The sequence below is a fragment of the Panthera pardus genome, unplaced genomic scaffold (genome assembly GCF_024362965.1).
Source record: "Panthera pardus isolate Hobbes unplaced genomic scaffold, ASM2436296v1 HiC_scaffold_1, whole genome shotgun sequence".
Lineage (NCBI taxonomy): Eukaryota > Metazoa > Chordata > Mammalia > Carnivora > Felidae > Panthera > Panthera pardus.
Window position 1 is genome coordinate 62616486 of NW_026526654.1, and position 22930 is coordinate 62639415.

At 35.0% G+C, this 22930-nt stretch overlaps 1 protein-coding gene across 1 annotated transcript in view; it reads right to left on the reverse strand.

Annotated features, from left to right (window-relative positions):
* VWA8 (von Willebrand factor A domain containing 8) overlaps positions 1-22930 on the reverse strand; it is a 363559-nt gene that overhangs the window by 308925 nt on the left and 31704 nt on the right. Inside the window, exons 3-4 of the mRNA XM_053899178.1 lie at positions 7867-7997; positions 4504-4614 (exon numbers count right to left, since the gene is read on the reverse strand). Coding sequence (XP_053755153.1) covers positions 4504-4614; positions 7867-7997 — 242 coding nt within the window. The remainder of the gene's footprint in view (positions 1-4503; positions 4615-7866; positions 7998-22930) is intronic.

Sequence of the window (22930 nt, forward strand, 5' to 3'; positions counted from 1 at the left end):
GAGAGGGGGAAAGAGGAGGAGAGGGGGAGGGAGAAGGAGAGGGAGAGGGGGAGGGGGAGAAAGAGAGAGAGAGAGAGAGACAGACAGACAGACAGAATTTTAAGCAGGCTCCACAGTCAGCACAGAGCCCAACAGGAGGCTCGATCCTATGACCCTACAATCATGACCTGAGCCCAAATCAAGTCAGACACTCAACTGACTGAGCCACCCAGGCGTCCCTAAAAAGTAATTTTTATATTCCTCCTAATGCCCTTTAGCATTTACCTTATCATACCATCCTTCTTTACTATGTTTTTGTTTCCCCCACTGAATCATAAGCTCCATAATGACAGGAATTTGTTTCTTTTGCTCACTGTCCCTAAATAGTGCCTGACACATAGGAGTCATTTTGATATTTATTAATACTATACATATATATAAACACACACATATAGCTACAAAAAGCATTTTTAATATTTATTTAATATTTATTTATTTATTTATTTTGAGAGAGAGAGAGAGAGCAGGGGAGGAGCAGAAAGAGAGAAGGAAGAGAATTCCAAGCAGGCTCCACACTGTCAGAGCAGAGTCCCACGTGGGGCTCTAAGACACAAACCGTGAGATCACGACCTGAGCTGAAATCAACAGTCGGAGGCTTAACCGACTGAGGTGCCCACGTGCCCCACATTTTTTATATCATCGGAAAAAAATAATACAAATTCCCTACTATAGAATTATTAACCTAATTCCAACCTTCAAGAGTAGCAGTTCAGTTTAACCTCTTACTTTATCATTAATCATCTTTAATCCTGCAGGAAAATAAGTGATTAGGTTGATGGTCATGACCCTCAATTGGAATCGGAGGTTTTGGCAAGGTTTCTGGCTGAAATGTCAATTAGTAATTACTTGAACATCAGTCATATGTGCATACATTGACCACACTGAAAAATCCAAACCTCTCCCAGCACCCACCTGATGGCCACAGGTATTTTTCCCAACTATGTTGGCCCACCTCAGTTAGAGCCATCACCTACTGATGAATGAAGATACTGCCTTTCCCTTGATCTCAGACATCAATTTAAGAATATTTATTATTCTTACTGTTCTATGACTATGGTTAACAATATTAAATAAAAGAAATTTCTAAATAAAGACCTTTCAGTCTAACAAATATATGACTAGCTGGTAATCAATTGGCAACTTCATCTAGAATTCAGATGGGAATTATTCATTCTGAGGACTCCAAACAGACGTCAAAAAGACAAATATTTTTCCACTGGTGAGCATCCTGGTCTTATCCAGAACCTACTTACTTAAAAAAAATTTACTTAAAAATTTAATTTTTAATTTACTTGAAAATTTAACAACATTGATTATCCAAAGGAGAAATCTGTCATTAAATATAAGTGTCAATTATATTCCAGACAGTTTTTAGATGTCAGAGTTAAGCATGAAAGTTACATTCTAGTGGGGAATATGACAATAAACATGGAAACAAAGAAATAATTAGGTAAATTCAAATAGTGATGGATACTCAGAAGATCACATTGTGTAATATGATAGGGCTATATATATGGCAGGGGGGTGGGCATCATCAGTGATTAGTTAAATGTTCTGAGAATTTATAATCTGAATGATGAGGAAGCAGGAATATACAAATCTGGGAGATCATACTAGGCGGAGGGAACATTAAGTACAAAGGTTCTGAAGCTGGAAAGCATTCAATCTATTTTTAAGAGAACAAGACCATGTAAGCAGGAGCCTAGAAAGCAAGGGAAAGAGGGAAAGGAGCTGAGGTAGACAAGATTAAGTCCTGTAGAATACTGTAGGCATATTAAAGGGATTGGATTTTATTCTGGGTGTGATAAGACTGCACAGGTGTAAGCAAGGAACTGTTAAGATCTGATTATGAACAAAGAATAAAGATTATTAAGAGACAAAAGAAAAAATATGAAAACCAGATACAGTCTCAAGTCTGAAGTAACAGGAAAAGGACCGATGTTCCTATACCATGATCACAGGCTCTGAAGGTGTCAATGCATTACATCCTGAACAACTGATTTTCGTCATAACAAGAAGGATTTGCCAAGAAAACAAAGAAAAAATACTACCATACATTTATAATAGCACTTCAAATATTTTATAAACTGTAAAATAAATGTCACCTAAAAATATGCTTTTTAGAACAGCAGGGAAGAGTATATTACACAGTGTTACATAAATAATTTACTTTATGCCTCAAGAAATACAAAGTCTTAAAGTGCCTTTAAAATAATAAGCATATAAAAGTCCACTTTCTCTTCCTCACTATTTGCATTGCAATAATCAATCCAGATATAAAATTCATTCAAAAAGTATGTTTTAAAATCTATACCAAACAAAGCCAATTCTTTCGGTGTCATTAAATCTATCCCAATCTCCTCTGCACTATTTAGGCTGTAGTCTTGTTTTCTAAGCTCTCTCCCCAGTTCCTTACTCCCAGCCTCACGGGTTCAGAAAAGAAGCAGGCATTGTAAAGGTACATCTTTTCCCAGGAGTAATTAGAAACTATGTATAAAGTGAACCTTGGCATTATGTGAACAAAACAGAGTTCTTTAAAATGTACTTGTGTGTTTCATCTACAAAAGATTACTTTTTAATTGGAAACATGAACTTCTCAGATTTTCTCACTACAGGATGCTAAATGTGATCACCATCATTTCATGTGGTGACGGCCAAATGTCTCCATTTTAAGCACATTTTTTCTTTTCTAATTAATATGTAATCTATGAGACAATATGAATATTCTGGTGTCCAAAAATTCTTTCACTCTGTGTTTTGTTTTGTTTTGTTTTATAATTACACGTGGTCCTTGAATAATGCGTCTGAACCGGATGATTTATATGCAGATTTTTGTCAACATAGTACAGTACTATAAACGTGTTTTCTTTATGATGTTCTTAATAACATTTTATTTTTTCTTACATTATTGTAATAATACAGTATATAATACTTATAATATACAAAATACATTAATTGACTTAGTTATTGGTAAGTCTTCTGGTCAACAATAAGTTATCAGTAAATAGTTAAGTTTGGGGGAGCTAAAAGTTATATGCAGATTTTTGACTATGCAGAGGTCATCACCCCTAACTGCTTCATTGCTCAAAGGTCAAACGTATACTCTTTTAATTATAAAGTAATAGTGTGCTCATGAGGAAGCTTCAAATTTAAAGAACTACGAAAATTCCTTCCTCGCCCCACCTGAGATGCTGTCACATTTCCACAGAAGTCAGCTCTTTTAATTGATTCTTGTGCATCCTTCGGGAAATTTCCAACACATACACATTTATATATTTCTTTTTCTTTTTACCATAAATACAATCATATTATCTATGTTGTCTTGCAACTTTATTTTTTATGCTTTATCCTGGACTTCTTTCCTATTACTACATATAGTAATCTATATAGATTCACATAGATTCATCTCATTCTTTTTAATGGCTATAAAGAATTCTACTTGCCATTATTTATTTAACTTAGTTTAACTAGTTTCCTAAATACACATTATTACAGTTTTCACTTACAGTTTTATGATACCGAACAATGCTATCGTAAATACCATTGCATATAACTTTGTATATTTTATGTGCATAACATTTGGAAGAAGATAAAATTGCCAGAAACGTAACTTCTGGGTCCAGATATATTTAATTTCTTTCCTTTTAATAGGTATTACCAAATTTTCTTTCAAAATTGCATCAACAGCAATGCTGTTCCTCCTTCCTTCTTCCTCATCAATAATGGACATTAGCAAATTCTTTAATCTTTGCCAATATGAGAATTGAAAGAAAAATAGCAGCTCATTAATATTTCAATTTTTATTTTTGTAAACAAGAAGCATCTTGTCATGAATACATTGGACATTTGAAATCTTTCCTCTATGAGTTGCTTATATAAGGTCTCTGTCCTTTTTTCTATTAGGTATTCCTAATGGATAACAATATTTAATATTTTAAGCTATGTGTTTGAAGAAATGTATAATAAACTTCATTATAATATTCATAAAATATTATTATAGTTGGTAATCTGTACCTAAGAAACCCTCCCTCAAGCAAAGCTATAGTTCCTGAAAGTATATAGTTTCATTATGTTTAGTATACCTTTAACTCCTTGACTTTTAAAATGAGAATACTGTTATAAATGTGCTAGAGAATTTCCTATATTAAAATCTCAATTCTTTGTTAAAAATTCAAATTTCTATGTGCAAGTAGTAGGAAACAATTAAAAATTAAGAAATCAGCATCCTGTTCTTTAGGTAACATCTTAGAACCACTAATTTCATCTGCAGTTTTTTATTTAGTGCTAAACCCAGAAGGCATTTCTAAGAACAAGGAAACGAAAAATCTAAATTAAATCTGCCTAGAGAAAGCACTGTACATCTTTCTTTCACTATTATGTGAGCTAATCTCTTTCTACTTTAAAAATCAATTTTGCCTAGCCCTGGAGTAAACACTCATGTGCTGGAGTGTGATAAGAACTTGCCTGATCAATGTAAAAAGCCGTGCCTGCGCGGATCTCTCGTCGCTGTTTGAGATCAGTTTCAGTGGTGTCCCTTGATAGGGCAATGTATTCAACTTCCCGTTTGGTCAGCTCCTGTAGAGCAGAGAGTGAAATTGTTCCAGAATTAAAACAAATTCTCAACATATTCTTGGGAGCCAGTTATCTGACAATGCCACTGCCCTAGAGATGAGCATTTTAAGTGAAATCATGAGTCTTAGCTTTGAGAAAAATGCAAAACATTGAGCATTAATCAAAACATGTATGTACCTCTCCTCAGAGCTCTACTGCACCAATAGTTGACTACTTGATAATTATGTACTTCCTTAGCAATTATTATTATAATCAGATATTATAAATCTTAATGTCTTCTATAGAATTCTTTTCAAATATCACGAGTAATAACTTGCCAACTTGGTGTTTTTTTGTTTTTTTGTTTTTTTACAAATGATAGCCATTTTAGTAAGTAATGTTCACCTTCTTTTTAAAGGGTGATCTATATTAATTAAGTCCATTAACCAATGTTTACCAACTGTCTGTGATACATTAGATCACACTTTACCGAGTGTGAAAATAAGGTAAATACCAGTAGTCAGGTCAACAGAAGAGAGAAGGAAGACATACATAGATAGCTATGCAGGGGGAGAAAGATGAAGAAGGATGAAAGCAGGAGGAGAGGGAAAAAAAGAATTCTTTCATAGAAAACAAACATTTTTGATTTGAAGGAGAAATCATCCAGAATCCATTTCTTTTAGAATAATGTATCCATCCCTAACGTCATTTTTCCCTGCATGTGACAACCATATACAAACAGGTTTTAACATTAGCCTTGGTTTTATAACATTGAATTAAAAACAATGATGTTCTCCAGTTGAGTAAGGCATACAATATGTTCTTATTAAACAGGGAGAACAAATTAATTTACTGAAGTATAAGGGAAAAAATTGAATGAGCACGCCATTAACGGTAAAAGAGGGTATTTCACGCAACAGAATTTTTTTTCTCTGCCATATAATGTTGATAAAAATATATCATAGTTGTCATTTTGGTTTTATAAAATATGCCTGTTCCCATGCGCTATAAATTTAAGTATGTATGGAAAGTAGAAAACATTTTAAATAGAGAAAACACACGCCATAGTGGTAAAGATGTGTTGATACCAAACAATATTTTTCTAAATAAGAATGAATTGCCTCTGAAAGCACAATTTTGGACTAAAGACACAATTTCTCTTTTTAGCAGATGCCTCCTTCTTGTTTCTTAACATATCATTGGTACCTTCATGTCTATTTCATTGATTGGCTGAATGTGATCACTGAAAAACCCTGTCAAAATTGGTTGACAAAGCGACGCCTCTTATTGTTAAACTGTACCTAGTAACACCCTGAACTGCCACACTGAAGATATAATCCTGGTTCCTCAGGCAAGACAAACGCCAACGTCTCCTCAGATGCTGCTTCCCAGAAATGGTATGAGCAAGTTCAAACAGTACCAGGAGCAGCAGATCGAGGAGGCAGCAGGGGTGTGTTGAGTTTGTTGAGCTATCTATACAACTCCTTCTATATAAATTAAATATAAAGTAAACACAACTATCAAATTATGCCCCCAAATCTCTGCCTGTAAAGACTTCATCTACTCTGGATATTACTTAGCATGGGATCTTATATCTAACAGCAACAGTACCCAGGGCAGAGTTTGCAAGGCAGCTTAGGCTACTGTTTTCTTATGTGTATTTCCACATCCTTAAGCTGCCTTAGCTCTGATTCACAATTTAAAGTTTGTTGCTGTTTTCTTTTTTTAAAGATACAGGTTATATTGCATCTTTGAACCCACAAGACACCTATAATGTCCTAGCCCTTCTCATTCCACATTCCTAATAAGCTTCAGAATCTTGCCCAGAAACAAAATCAGAGTGAGATATTATGGTCTTTGAAATGAACCAGGCGGAATGGATTCTCGGTAGCTGACTTTGCATTCTTAGGCAAGCCGCTTTTGCCTTATTTATCAATAAAATGAGGATAATACTACGATGACCCCTTATACCTCACAAGCTCATTCCAGAAGCAAATAAAAGATATGGAAGGTATGGGCTAGAAAGAGTTAAGTTCTGATTTGTCCATTGTATTTTGATCATCCTCACCCTACATGATTTTGGAAGTACCAAAATAAATTCACCACTGAAATAAAAGAGGACATGAAGCATATTTCAAATAGCACAGAAATCAATTCTTCAATATCAAGTAACACAAGGAAGCTTAAAGTAAAGTTCTTCCCCTTCATCCTAAAAAATATCTTCAGACAGAACAACTTCACCTGATGGCAATCTTCCTCCCATCAATACAGCAATGCCTATTAATGCAGGCAAACTGGGGGAAAAGGTCTTATACAATTTTTTCTTATTTGGATTGAGATTTTAATATTTCAACTCACTTCACAACTGTATTCAGAAAACTACAAACATGTAAGAGGATAACAGGTCAGAAAGAAGACTTGAAGTCTAGCTCTATCATTTACTAGCTGGAAAAAAGCTTGAGTGAGTTATTTCATAAACTTGTTTTCTCATCTATGTGAAGGAAAAAACTGTGTAACATATAAGAGATATTTGACAAACTGTAGGCTCTCCTTAAAGACCATATAACAACAAAAAGTCAAGAGAATTATTTGGCTTTTTTAAAATGTGGGCCTTAAATACAGAGAACAATCTGAGGGCTGTTGGGGGGATGGGGGAGAAGGGAACATGGGTGATGGACATTGAGGAGGGCACTTGTTGGGATGAGCATTGGGTGTTGTAGGTAAGCGATGCACCATGGGAATCTACCCCAAAACCCAAGAGCACACTTTACACACGGTATGTTAGCCAATTTGACGATAAATTGTATTTTAAAAAAATAAATAAAAATTTAAAAAATTTAAAAAAGAAAAAAGGATATTTCTTGAGTAATATAAATATAAAATATATAATATGAAATTAATATAACATAAAATCATATAATAATGTAATACAACATATAATATTATATAATGTAATATAAAACTAAGTTTTGTTTTGTAACCTCATAGTTGCTGATTCTATCTGCTACTCATTGCCTGAATTTGTATTTCTTTTTTACCAGAAGTTGAGAACTTTCTAGTGACAACAAAATTTTGCTAAAGCTATGAACAATATACATCTGCTTCCCAAATAACTTATTCCACACTCCTTATTAAAGAAAGCATCCTTCAACATTAAAATTTTTTTCAAGTAATGAACAATCTTGATATTTTTGTAAATTCTTAATCTTAATTTATGTTAGAACACAATCAATCAAAGTTAAGACCCTTAGGAATCCATAAGAATTGATTGCTTACCAGGTACTGCATAGCAATAGAGCGTCGAAGAGGCCCAGGAGGTCCTATGAGAAAGACATCTTGCCCCAAAAGATCCTTCTGCATCATCCATCTTAGATGCTGAATTACAGATTGAGCCAGAGAGTCTGAAACTTCAAGCACGAAAAAACAAGATGAAGTGAAATACAAATCAGACTACTACTTACAAACCTCTAAGCAATCAAGGCGTATAGTGTATTATATTTTAAAAAGTGTGTCTATCTCTCTATATACATGAACAACACACATATTCATCAATACATTGACCTGGTGAATTCTCACACTGCTTTACTGCTTTAAAACCATTGTTACCAATGTTAAAACAGGACAAAGCTTATGATATCACAAAGAATCACATAATATCACACTTGTTATTTATTTACTTTATTTACTCATTTTGAGAAAGAGGGAGTAAGAGAGCATGAGCAGGCGAGTGTCAAACAGAAAGGGAGAGAGAGAGAATCCCAAGCAGGCTCTGCACTGCCAGCATGGAGCCTGATGCAGGACTCAAACCCATGAACTGGGAGATCACTACCTGACTCAAAACCAAGGGTCAGAGGTTTAATTTAATAAGCCACCCAGGTGCCTTTGATATCACATTTAAAAGCTTACAAGAACATTCGAATGGTCACGTTTAAGTGTCACTAAAGAAATACAAGTGATATTCAAGGGTGATATAAGGAATTAGAATCATTATCACAATTCTATAGCCCAATGCTTTTGTTCTAAAAGGGACATGACTAAATCATCCCAGACAATTAATGATTATCACAGTCTTGAAAATTTTAAGAAAACTATATTATAACTTAAGTTAGCAATGGGTTGTGAGATCTCTCAAACTTCACAGTTAGAAGGTTTGAAGACTTACGTGTGCAACTGTTGGGAATAGAAGACTACTTCATTCAATGCCCTTCTAAGTCTACTATTAAATCTGTCAATCTGCTCATCTGCCTAAGCATTTTATAAATGTTTGAATTAACACAATTAATTTGTGTTTGCTCATTTGTAAATCACTCAGTGACCCCGAAAGTGCATTCCTAGGTACATAAGAAAAACTCTCGCCCTTGTACATTGGTAGACATATAGAATAATCATGGAGTGTTATTCAAAACAAACTGAATACAACAAAGAAAAATATAGCTTATTAATTCTTTAAAAAATAAAAATACAACTGGAGACTGGAAGTGGATAAAATACACATGAAGGAATATTACATAACAACAAAAACAGAATGCACTACCACTACTTCTAACAATATTAATTCCTTAAAGGTATAGTATTGAGCGAAAAAATTAAGTCACAGAATAAATCCCATATGATGCTATTTTTGATAACGCTCAGTAAACTAGCAAACTGAATTCATTAGAAATACATACACATGTAATAAAACAGTGCTTGAAAAGCAAAAAATCAAGAGAATGATAAACTGAGAATAATGGACACTTGGGCATGGAATCAGAGATTCTCACAGATAGCTTCAATGATTTTGGTAATATTCTAGTTCCTATACTGGACATGGCTTATAGTGTTTGCTTTATTATTGTGTTGCATTTTACAGATAAACACACACACACACACACACACACACACACGTATCCTAAAAGTCCTTTACATGTACTGAATATATTCCATACTTTTTACACTTTGTTTAATCACCCAGTGAGGCCATGAAAGAATTCAAACTAAGAACACCTGCCAAGGCTAAAGCTATGCTTCCCCGACCACCTTCAACAGCACATTACAAGGGTAGTATCCCCCTAACCCATCCCCCAAAGCTAACATTTAATCATTGGAAAAAATAAAGATAAATTTCTGATTTTCTTTATCAGGGTGAGACGGTCAAGAACAAGGTTTGGGGCAGCCTGCTTGGTTTATCATGTCACTGGGATCACACCAAAGCATCTTGTAATCTCCCCAAATCAAGTGCCTCTATGTCTAAAAATAAGGAGACTCAACACCTGATCAGAGGTGCTTGGTTTCTCTCCTGTCCTCTATGAATCCTCTACAACATGCATAGGGAGCATATCACCCCCAAGGGGGCAAAATCTGAAGTTAAAGAGGGGTTGAAAAGAATTCTTAGATATGACAAGGGTCTGTTGTCCACTAAAGGGATGCTGTGCATAAAAGATATACGGTATATCTGTGGTACTGATGTTTCATGAGATTGGGGAAAGACAATGGGGAGGGGGGAGGTAAATGTCTTTAGTAGAGCAATAATGAAAAACATATTGAGAAACATTGCTCTGAGACCTAGACCTCTGAGAATCTATCAAGGAGTTTCATGATGCAATGGAAGCAATTCACCCGAGATCGGAGATTCAACCTCATTTATAACTATCAAATGTCCACTTAACTATTTCCTTTCCTACTTCAGGCTTAAATCCACCTTTGTGATATATAGTCTACTCTTTCTTATTTCAAGATGAGTCAGTCTGCTTGCTGTTTAAGGATGACACAAGATAAAAGTTAAGTTCTAACTTCTCTATCATAAATTACACAATGTTCCCTATCCTGCAGATCTATTATCTCTTCTTACACTGGTATCAAATACATAATTAAAAACATAAACATTTCTGGGATTTCTTTCTTTATATTTTTACAAATCTTCACTTACTTTGGCCACAGGCCTTCTCTACACTTCAATGTCACTCCTTTGTATTCAGCTTTGGCAATGTGCCTGACCTTCCATTACCTGGACTTGACTACTTAAAATATGACATTTCCAAAGTTCTAGAAGGTAAAGCCAAGTTGGTCTCTTCAACTTCCTTCCACTGTCTATTATCTATAACTGTTGTAACTATTCATAATTACAGAGTCTCCATTTAGTTCTATATAGCTCCATTCCATTTTGAATGCCTTGACCTTGGAACTGTATACATTTTCAAGGCTTTTTTAAAGTTGAAGGCACCAGTTCCTAATCAAATGTGAGGTCTGCCTCTCCTAAGTTGTCAGTGTCGATAAAGTGCTGAGGTTTCGGAATAATATATATATTTTAGCAAAGTCAAGAAGCATCAATTATGCCTGTATTTACAGAGCAGTTTGTATACCACGTACTTTCTTAAGTAGGAGAGAAAGGCATAGTTATTTAAAGCGGGAATTCTAGGAACTGAGTATAATTGCGAGGATGCTCATAGGTGTTCTTCCACTTGACGTGATCCTAATGTGTTGAGGACCGCTGGCCTAAGGCACATCTGACAATTCTCAGCAATCCCTTCCTTTCCTCTTGCCACTCAGCAGTGGTTCTCAACTAGTGGCAATACCGCCATCACGCTATGCCCGCCAGAGACATTTGGAAATGTCCGGGGTACTTCTGGTTGTTGCAAAGCCTTGGGGGACGAGGGATGGCTGGGTGCACTACTGACATTTAGTGATTCTACATATGATGTCCAAGACAGTCCCATCTGCCCAGTATGTTAATGGCACCCTTGTTGAGAAATACTGTGCCTGGGTTGACATGTGTGGGGTTTTTTTTTTTCAGGGTTTCTGTTGCTTGCATGCCACAAATGCATTATTTCTATTTAGTCACAAGTAAGCCCAGAGGAAGAGTTCCCCTTAGTTTCCCCTATTTTCTGAAAGATGACATTGTTAGGGAGGCAACTCAAGAGTGATTTAAGTTCTACCTGTAGACTGAGATGTTAGATGTCAGAATATCTAAGGCTCTCATCATCACATTCCAATTCTACATAATTTTCTTAATATGTATAAGCAGCTTCTGAATCGTGTGGCTGGTCTTGCAGTCAATGCCATATCTTCAAGAACAGTTTTTCCTTTCCCTTATTTTTCTTTACCCAATAAACAGTAATAATAATGGTTATAATTTAGTGCATTCATTTCATGTGCCAGACAAAATATAAATGACTTTTCATACAGGATCTCATGACAACCCTGGGATTTAGCAGACTATACTGTGTACAGACACGGAATCAAGCCAGACTGCTCAAATCCCAACTCTGCTGTTTACCAGCTATGTAAACTTAATCAGCTATTTAAACTCTCTGTGTTCAGGTTCTCCATCTGTATAACAGATATAATAAATGTACCTACTTATAAGGTTATTATGAGGATTAAGTTAGGCACTTAGAACAGTGACTGGTAATAGTTAAGTGTCGTATAAGCACTTCATTAAATATTCATTCCCTATGTTTTTCAAATAAGAAAATCAAAGTTCTTGAGGTGCAGTCTTGAGTTGGTATGTGCATAAACCAAGACTTAGATCTCAGTGTTTGAGTTCAAAGTTTGCACTATAGCCGTTATGTCCTATTGCCCCTCCAAAATCTTTTTAACAGGCTCTACCTTCAGATCCAAGAATTTCCCTACAAGTGTGTGCCTCATGGGGGCTCCATTGAACTTAATGGAGTTGCTTTTCTGGCCATCAATTTTATTTCTTGGTTTTTGAGGATGTCAACGATACCATGTTTTTCTCCTTTTATTGAAATTTCTAATTCATTTTATTTTATATTATGTTATGAGAGGGCTGTTTCTCTAAAAAGCCTCCCATTTCCACTTGCTCATATTTTAGGATAGTATATTTTGTCAAAGAAAATATTTAATTTGTCAAAAAATTACATTAAACTACTGAGAGAACGCATTATGTAGTGCCGTGTGGTGTCTGTGGTGTATTTTACATTAATGCTTGAAACTAGCTGTATTTTTAGGATGGCCTCAAGAAAACATGAGTCATACTTAAAAGCATTCTAGAAATAGAAACAAGATGTAAGACTGTACATTACGAACATCTGCAAAACAAACTGCCAAACTGCCACGCATAACCTAATATAAACACAGCTCTGTGCGCAAGAGAAATCCCTGACTTCATTGTTTTCAGGCACAAGATGCTACCTTCCAGGAGTCCACATAATGATAAACTGATGTCCAAATAATACCGGAGAGCTTGATCCTATAGTCTAACATTTCCTTCTCTATGTAAAAATCAAACATCTGGTTCATGTTGGGCTACATTCCTTATTCAATCCCTAGCCGATACTTGTTTTAAAAAAAATGTGTACTATTTTTGCCCGGGCGTATTCAAGGACTTTAAAATAAGTCTATCAAAGTAATCCAAATTATAATTTTCTCCCTCCACAGACTTCAATTTGTCATATATATAAAGATTAAAATTAACATTTCAGAAAATTATGCTAAGTTCTCATCCCATTATAATAAATCCTTTAAAACTAATGGTGTTTCCTAAGCATCCGAAGAGGAAACATAATATAATGGAGGAAAACAAAACAAAACAAAACAAAAAAGCCTTTGAAGCCAAACAGATCTAGTTGTGATTTCTCATCCTGTCCTTTATCAGTGTCCTTGGACAAGAATTCTGAATCTTCCGGGCTTTTCTTATTTTCAAAATAAAGGTAATAATACTTAACAAGAACGGCTAGTATGAGGATTACAGGTAAAGCACCATGTCAAACCCCTCAGCCAGTGAGAACCGCGAATGGAAGGATATTGAAGACTTATCCTCGCCTGCAAAGTCCTCTACCTGGTGTGTGTCCTAGATAGCAGGCTGTATGTACAGTGTGGACTCGGTGGTAATGAATGGGCTTCCGAGTTTATACTCAAACTACCTTCTGGGCCTACATACAGCCCACCCCGAAGAGATAAAGGAGAATGAACCCGATATTTACCATATCCCTGACTAGTAGAGCTTATGTCAGGTACCTTCTCATGGCATTTCATCTTATTCACCATAGTCGTCCTACAAAATAGCTCAGAAAGAATCTCAACACAGGCCTGCCACACTCCCCTGCATTCACTCCTGCTACCTCATCACAATGAGAGATTTCAAAAGAATCGCAACGAATCTCACTGCAAGTACGTGCTCATTTACTAAACTGTCACCTATCATACATCATTCTGTACTTGGATATAATGGACAAGGGAGAAAACATGAGAGGAGGGGACACAATACAGTTATGTTTAGAACTTAAGTCCTCGTTATTTACCACACGGGCTAACTGAACTAAGAAATTACATCATTCACACAGCTACATTTATTAAGGATCTACTATATATGCTTAGCACCAAGAACAGCAAAATGAATACAAAAGGTCCTCTGAATGTGTCAAAGGAAACCACTGCATACATAGAGAGCCTCAGTTTACATAAAGCCACTCATCTATAATGTAGACTGAGGAGTCTGATCCAATACAGCTGTAATCAAAATTAAATGAGAAGTACAATATTGGCCAGCACAGTACTCAGCATAGAGAAGTTATTCAGTTTTTCTTAAAACTAGAAAAACACATCAATATACATTAAATATATTAAAGCATATCCATACACAATGATTGTCAAGTTGTTTACTTTTTGTGTTGAGATGTTAGAATATATATGCATGTGTTTCTTGTACTTGCATAGAAAAATACAGGAAAGATACCCCTAAAACTAATAACATGGCAAGAAATGTAGATGAAAATAGGAGTGAAACTGAGATTCCTCAATGTGCAGTTTTTTATATTATTTTGACTTCTGAACCATATAAATGTATTATTTCCACACACAAAAAGCTAAGTTACTTTTTTAAAGTCAAGTTTTAGAAAATACTTGACACAAGAAAATTTATATCATATATAGTTTTTGTGGAAGTGGTCACAAAATAGCAACAAAGAATATTTTCTTAAATGATGTATGCAAATAGTCATTTTTTAAATGTTTTATTTTTGAGAGCGGGGGGAAGGGGCAGAGAGAGAGGGGAATAGATGATTTGAAACAGGCTCTGTGATGATAGCAGAAAGCCGATGATGGGCTCAAACCCACAACCTGTGAGATCATGACCTGAGCTAAAGCCTGATGCTTAACTGTCTGAGCCACCCAGGTACCCCACAAAATACTGTCATTTTTATTTTTATTTTGAAGTTTATTATATTTTTGAGAGACAGAGTGAGAGAGAGCAGAGGAAGGGCAGAGAGAAAGAGACAGAGAATCGATCCCAAGTAGGCTTCATGCTCTCAGCACAGAGCCCAACACAGGGCTTGAACTCATGAACTGTGAGATCATGACCTGAGCCAAAACCAAGTCATTGGCTTAACCAATTGAGCCCAAGGCACTCCAAAATATAGTCATTTTAAAAAATACTGGGTACATTTATAAGATTCGACTCATAAAATTATGTTCTCTGACCAAAATTAAATTAAATTGGAAATTAATAATAAAAAGATCTTTGGGAAAATCTCCAAATATTTAGAAACTAAACAGCACACTTGTAAATAGCGCATGGGTCAAAGAAGAAATCCAAAGGGAAATTGCCAAGAATTTTGAGCTGAACAAAGGTGAAACCACAATGTATCAAAATTTATGGCATACCACTAAAGCAGTACTTAGGGGAAATTTTATAGTACTAAATACCTGTATTGAGAAAAAGGAAGGATTGGGGAGCCTGGGTGGCTCAGTCAGTTAAGCGTCTGACTTTCATGATCTCATGGTCCATGGGTTTGAGCCAGGCTCTGTGCTGACAGCTATGAGCCTGGATCCTGCTTCAGAGTCTGTGTTTCTCTCTCTCTCTCTGCCCCTCCCTTACGTTCTGTCTCTCTCTATCAAAAAAAAAACATTAAAAAAAATAGAAAAAGGAGGACTTCAAGTTAAGGGCCTCAGCTTCTGCCTTAAGATACTAGAAAAAGAAGAGCAAGTGAAACCCCAAGAAATGAAATTCTACTGATCAGAACTTAAATCAATGAAATAGAAAACAAAATAATTTTTAAACTTTTTTTAAGGTTTTATTATCCATATTTGAAATAGAGGGAGACAGAGCATGAGCAAGGGAGGGGCAGAGAGAGAGAGAGAGAGAGAGAGAGACAGAATCTGAAGCAAGCTCCAGGTTCTGAGTTGTCCGCACAGAGCCTGATGCAGGGCTCGAACCATGGACCGTGGGATCATGACCTGAGCCAAAGTTGGACGCTTAACTGACTGAGCCACCCAGGTGCCCCAAAACAAAATAATTTTTAAAAAATCAGTGAAACCGAAAGAAAGTTCTTTGACAAAAATCAATAAAATTGACCAATCAGGAAAGACTAATCAGGAAAAAGAGAAGATACAAATTTCCAAAATCAGGAATATGAGATTGGGGTTGACATGAAGTACAGATACTGCAGATATTAAAAGGAGAATTAGTGAATATTGTGAAAAAGTTTATGCCAATACATTCCAAGACTTAGATGAAATGGACAAATTCCTTGAAAGACAAATTCCTTTAAAAAGTCAGCTTTTTTTTAGCTAACATAAGAAAAGGTAACCCCAATAACCATATCTAACGAAGAAACTGAATTAGTGAATAACCTTCCCACAAAGAAAACCCCAAGTCAAGACAGCTTCAAGGTGAAGCCTACCAAACATTTAAGGAAAAATGCCAATTTTATACAAACTCAGTCAGAAAACGGAAAGAAGTAAATACTTCCCAATTCATTCTATAAGATCATCATTGCCCAAATACCAAAATTTGACAAAGATATCACAAGGAAGGTATTATGGACTGGATGTTCGTGCTCCTCCAGAATTCCCATGTTTAAGTCCTAACTCCCAATATGATCAGTAGTATTAGGCGGGGCCTTTGGGAGGTGATTGGAAGCCCTCATAATGGGATTAATACCCTTATAAGAAAAGACACAGAAGCTTTCTCTGTCTCTCCACGCTTTGGGCCATGTGTGGATACAAGAGGTCAGCAGTTCACAACCAAGGAGAGGGCCTTGCCAGAACCCTACCATACTGGTGCCCTGATTCCAGACTTCCAGCCTCCATAACTATGGGAAATAAATTTCAGGTTTTTTTATAAGCCACCCAAACTATGATGCTTTGTTAGAGCAGCTGGATCTAAGATGAAAAGAAAGCTGCAGATCAATATCCTTCAGAAATACAGATGCAAAAATTCCAAACAAAATTTTCTTAAACTAAAACCAATAATATGTAAAACCAACAACACAATACAACCAAGTGGGATTTACTTCAGTAGTGCAAAGTTAGCTTAACACTTAAAAATCGATCAAATATAATTCATCATATTAACAAACTAAAAAAGAAAAACCACATTATCGTGTCCAAGAACACAGAAAAAACATTTGACAAAATAGAATATAGCTTTCTGATTAAAATCATCTCTAAGCAAAGCACAAATGGGAGAAAACTTCCTCATCTTGATACACAACGAACGTGAAACACCTATGCCTATCATACGTCAGAGTAAAAGGCTCAATGCTTTCTCCCAAGATCAGAAATAAGACAATAATATTCCTTCCTCTGACCACTTCTATTCAACATTTACTGGAGGTACCAACAAATACAGTAAGGCCAAAACAAAAACAAAAAACAAAAAACCACACCTTCCAGATTAGAAAGAAGTAGCATTTCCTTTATTTATATATAACAGAATTGTTTATACGGAAACTGTGATGAAATCTACCAAAACAAGTTCTAGAACAAGTGAGTTTAGCAAGGTGCCAAGATACAAGATCAATATACAAAATCAATTGTACTTCTATGTTGAAATTAAAAAACAATACCACTTACGATAACATTAAAAAATAAATACTTGAATGATGACTCTGACAAAATATATGCTAGACCTGTACACTGAAAACAACAAAACACTGCTGAAAGAAATTAAAGAAGATCTAAATAATGGAGAGATACACCTTTATGGATTGGAAAGCTCAATATTATTAAGATATCAAGTGTCTCCAAAATGATAATAGATTCAATGCAATCCCAATCCCAACAGTTCTTTTTTGTGGAAACTGACAAGCTGATTCTAAAATCATATAGATGCAGAGGACCTAGAATAGCCAACATCTTTGTAAAAAAGCAAAGATGGAAGACGAACATTACCTGATCTGAAGACTTATTGTAACACCATATTAATCAAGATAGTGAGACTTTGGTGTCAAGACACACTAAGAGATCAATGGAACAGTTTAGAAACGGATTCACAATATATATGGACAACTGATTTTGAACAAAGGTACAAAGGCAATTCAGTGGGACAATGATAGTCTTTTAAGCAACCGGTGCTGAAACAATTAGGTATCTATATGCAAAAAATGAACTTTGATCCATACTTATATAAAATGACCTTTGACCCATACCATATATAATAAATTAACTTAAAATAGATAATAGACCAAAATGTAAATTATGTATACAACTGTGAAGACATTTAGGAAAAAAAAAAAAAAAGAAGAAAATCTTTATGATCTTTGGTTAGACAAAGATTTCTTAGGTATGATACCAAAACCCCAATACATAAAGGTAAAAACTGATAAATTGGACTTCACTAAAATTTAAAACACCTGCTCTTCAAAAGATTCAATTAAAAAAAAATCAAAAGACAAGTCACTGAAAGAAAATACTTGTACATCTTATATCTGATAAATTTCTTTTACCCAGAATGTATGAAGAAATCTCAAATCTCAAAAGAACACAAACATCCCAATAAAAAAGTGGGCAAAAGATTTAAACAGACACTTCACCAAAGATATACAGATGGCAAGTAAGCACATAAATAAGTGTTCAACATCTCTAGTCACTAGGAAATGCAAATTAAAATCACTATGAGATACCATTACACACCTATCAGAATGGCTGAAATTAAAAAGACTGACCATACCAAGAGCTAGCAAGAATGTGGAAGAACTGGAAATCTCACACATCGCTGGCAGAAATAGAAAATGACACAACTACTTTGGAAAACAGAATGGTAGTTTCTTGAAAAGTTAAACATCTTCTGTGTGATACAGCCATTCTACTCCTAGGTATTTACACAAGAAAAAAAGAAAGTACTATGGCCATATAAAGACTTATACATGAATGCTCAGTGCAGCTTTGTTTCAAGAGCTTCAAAATAATAACACTGATGTCCATCAACAGATGAATGAATGAACAAACTGCAATTATTTCCATACAATGAAATACTAAGCAGCAATAAAAAGTTATAAACTATTGACACACGCAACATGAATCTCAAAATAATGATGCGAAGTGATAGAAATTAGACAAAAATTGAGTATATATTACAGAATTCTATTTATATAAAATTCTAGGAAATCTGAATATATCTACAAAGCAGATGAGCCATTCCCAGAAAAAGGAGGAACCAGGGGATATTCTAAAGAGGCACAGGTACACTTTGGGGGGGTGATGAATTTACTTGATCAATATTTTGACTACGGTGATGTCTCATGGTTACATACTTATGTCAAAACTTGTGAAACTGTACATTTAACTATGTGAAATTTATTGTATGTAAATTATACTTACTAATATTATTTTTAAAAGACTAGAATAACACATTGAAATGTCAACAATGTTCTTATAAATGATTTCAGTTTTATCCTTTCGTTTCTCAGTATCCCAGGTTCTCTGTATTGATGATGTTTTATTTTTGTAATAGGAACAAAAAATTATATTTCTTTTGAAAAACCACATTGCAAAGTAATAACAGCCAAACGGGAAGCAGAGAATAACTGTGATACACAGGATAAGTTGTAATATGATACATAACATATATTAGAATATTTTGACTAATCAATACATCACAATTTAACCCCAAAATTCAATTTGCAACTCAGCTTCTTATAAAGTTCTTATCGATAAGACACTGTTACACTGTGATAATTCACTGAAGACATCTTTGTTGGTCTTAGTGTAGCTAGTCATATTCATCACAAGACTTACAACAACCAAAAACATAAAATGAAACCAAAGGAATAACCTTTAGTTATAAACACATCTCAGAAGATCCAAGAATTTCTAGGTCCTGTCAAATGAGTCCAAGTTATTTAAGAATACAGCATGAACTTTTTATTTTTATGAGTCAGGTTACAGAAAAAGCAGTTATAATAGATGTATTCCTTAATCAGGTTTCACTTTAAACATGAGGGTTTTATTAACTATTTTTAAAATTACAATCCAATATATGCTTACTATAACAAAGAAAAAAAAATCCAAAAATGTAAAAAGAAAAATTATCTCTCTTGATCCCTATCATTCCTGGCCTTACTCCTAACCCAATGCCCCCCCCCCCCCATAAAACTCAAAATTAAGAACCTGGAGTATAGCCTTCCACACTTTTCTCTGTATACAGAAAGACATGCAATACACCTGCAAAAGGTGTTTAAGTTGTTTAAAAAAAAAAATAGTATCATACTTTACATACTACTCTGCAATCTACAATTTTTGCTTAATAATATGGTATAGACATCTCAAGGTCCACAGATATAAATATATTCTTTTTTAACAGCTGCAGAAGATTCCATAATATGGGTAAGCAATAATTTATTCAACCATTCTCTACTGATATACTCATTGCCTCTAGTTTTGGTCACTATCAATAACACCAAAATGCTGGAATATATATTATGTACAAATATCCTTTATATACTGACTTTTTTCTTTAATGAATACAACCTGAAAAAGAAACTGCTACATCCAAAGGTATATAATATTTTTAATTGTAATAGCTACCACAGTATTACTTTCCAAAGAAGCCATATGAACTCAGACTTCTACCAACAACGAACGACAACACTGTTTCCCTGCAACCTTGTAGTTACTTGACATTATAATACTTCTGAATTTTGGCCCAGGTGATGCATAGAATTGATATTGCATAATTTACATCTCTCTAACTATTAAGCAGGGTTAGAACATATGTTCATATACTTATTGGTCCTTTGGATTTCCTCTCCTGTGACATGCTTATTTAAATCCTTTGCCTATTTTCCACTGGATGATATGGTGTTTCTCATCAATTTGTAAGATATATTTGTCTACTGAGGGTATTAATCCTCTATCACATGTGTTAGATATCCACTAAAATGTGAGTTTTAAGCTAGGGGTTTACTACTTGAATTCATTTTTTCATTCAAATAATGTCATAAGTGACGGTTAAAGTATTACCACATACACCTGAAGAAGACTATTTATATATTACACAGTTCAAAAATTGTACATCTGCAATGAAAGTTGCAGAAAGCAACAACAGTCATTAAACAGAAAATAAAAAGCAACAAAATGCATCAAGAAATGTTATCTTCAGTGTGGTGCCCAAGACAAAGAAGATTAAAGAAAATTTAGGCACTGAATAAAGATTGCTGTAGACAAGCTGGAGAAGACTTCAGGTCATATTACAGAGCCTGAAAAGTTGATGGGACACTCCCCTTTGAAGGCTCTATTTTATATAAAGAAATCTCAAATTAAATCCTTTTCTCCAAGTAAATTTTCATGTAATGAGTGGCAATTACTGTGCTATTGAAAATAGGGTAAATCTTAAGGACTGGAGGCTCTGCTCTCTAAGTTCTGTATAATAAGTTTCTGTTCTGTAAGGGAACCTTAGTTAACACCTTCCTGGAGGCCTTATGTGTAAGCTTTGTCAGTCATTCATTAAAACTGACGAGTGCCACAATGATTGTTCCACATTATCTACAGACAAAAAAATGGCATAGATTCTCCATGCTATTCTGTCATTTACATGCTGATGAATTTCTCAAACCTCTTAAAATTATTTACAAATGTCCCCCCTCCCCCATAAAACCTTTCACACTGTTGACTTTATGCCAAAAACCATCATTTTAAGAGTACAATGTTGTAATTCTTGCAGAAAACCTTTGTGGGTGCTAATTGCTTGGATAAAAGTTCAGTGTGTCCAGTAAACCTTAAATGACCTCACATATAATTGGTCCGCTGACTGCAGCAAGAAGATTATGTAAGGAAGCAGAAATACAACTCTGAAGTCGACTTTGAAGGCATCTATTGAAAACCCGCCGCCCTGGAGCGTCACCTCTTAAGGCAAACACTAAAAGAAATACCAGCTTGACTCAATATAGTTTAACTTCAAGAACAAAAACATGAAGGAACCCCTTTTCAACAGCTGACAATTTCATCTAAGCCTTGAGATTCACTTTTCAGACAAAAAAAGCAAAAATCTTCAATTATCCACTTCAGCACTTGCAGGGAAGAGACTAGAGACTAAGATGATAAGTGGGAGTTATAATGGTCAAGGCAGGAGGTGACAAGACCTAGATAATAAAACTGAAGAACAGTACAACTCCTTTGTCTGCTTTGTGCCAGGCACTGGACTGGGCTAGATGCTGCAGCTAGAAAGACACCCTGCTGTGCCCAACACTGTGAAGACAGAAATAGTTCAATGAGAAGCAGACAACAGACTACAAAATATATTTGTCAGCTCAATCAGATGGCCAAGGAATTAAGAAATTTTGCTTTCGTAAGTAATGCTGTTTTCACGTAGTTTTAAACCGAATTTTAGGGGCGCCTGGGTGGCTCAGTTGGTTGAGGGTCTGACTTCGGCTCAGGTCATGATCTCCGGGTTCCTGAGTTCGACCCCCACATTGGGCTCACTGCTATCAGCACAGAGCCTGCTCGGATCTTACGTCCCCCTCCTTCTCTACCCCTTCCCCACTCACACTCTCTCAAAAATGAATAAACATTTTAAATAAATACATAAATTGAATTTTAGATTTCCACTTAAGAATATTCTCAGTCTATTGCATCTCTGCCAGCTAACAGGATTTCTACTACTTCTATCAAATAGATGTTATATATGAATATCAGGGTTCGTGGTCCAACATTGTGATTTTTATTTCTTCACTACTAAAAGACAACAGTTGATTTTCAGTGCTCTGAATAACTCTGAAAAAGAAATAAAATATGACTGCCATGTCTCAGTGATTTCAATTTTTTCAATATTTTTCACACTCTTAAATTCCAAAAGAATTATCTAACATACCATTCTTCTTTTCATTACAGGACTTCCTCTAAAGAAAAGTAGCCAGAGATACTGTGGCAAACTATAAAAGGAAAACCAAACGGAAGTCAGGGAATCTGGGCTTTGCTACTAATTAATTAGTCTTCTGACCTCTTTCTCATGGTCCTATTTTCCTGGTTATGAAATGAGTTTTAGAGAGGATAATAATAGCTAAAGTTCCTTTCCTTAACAAAATATTGAATACCCAAACACGAAGAGCTGAATTGAAGCATAAATATGGATAGGAAAGTAAGAGGGTATCAAACTTCAACAAAATACTGTTTTGAAAATATT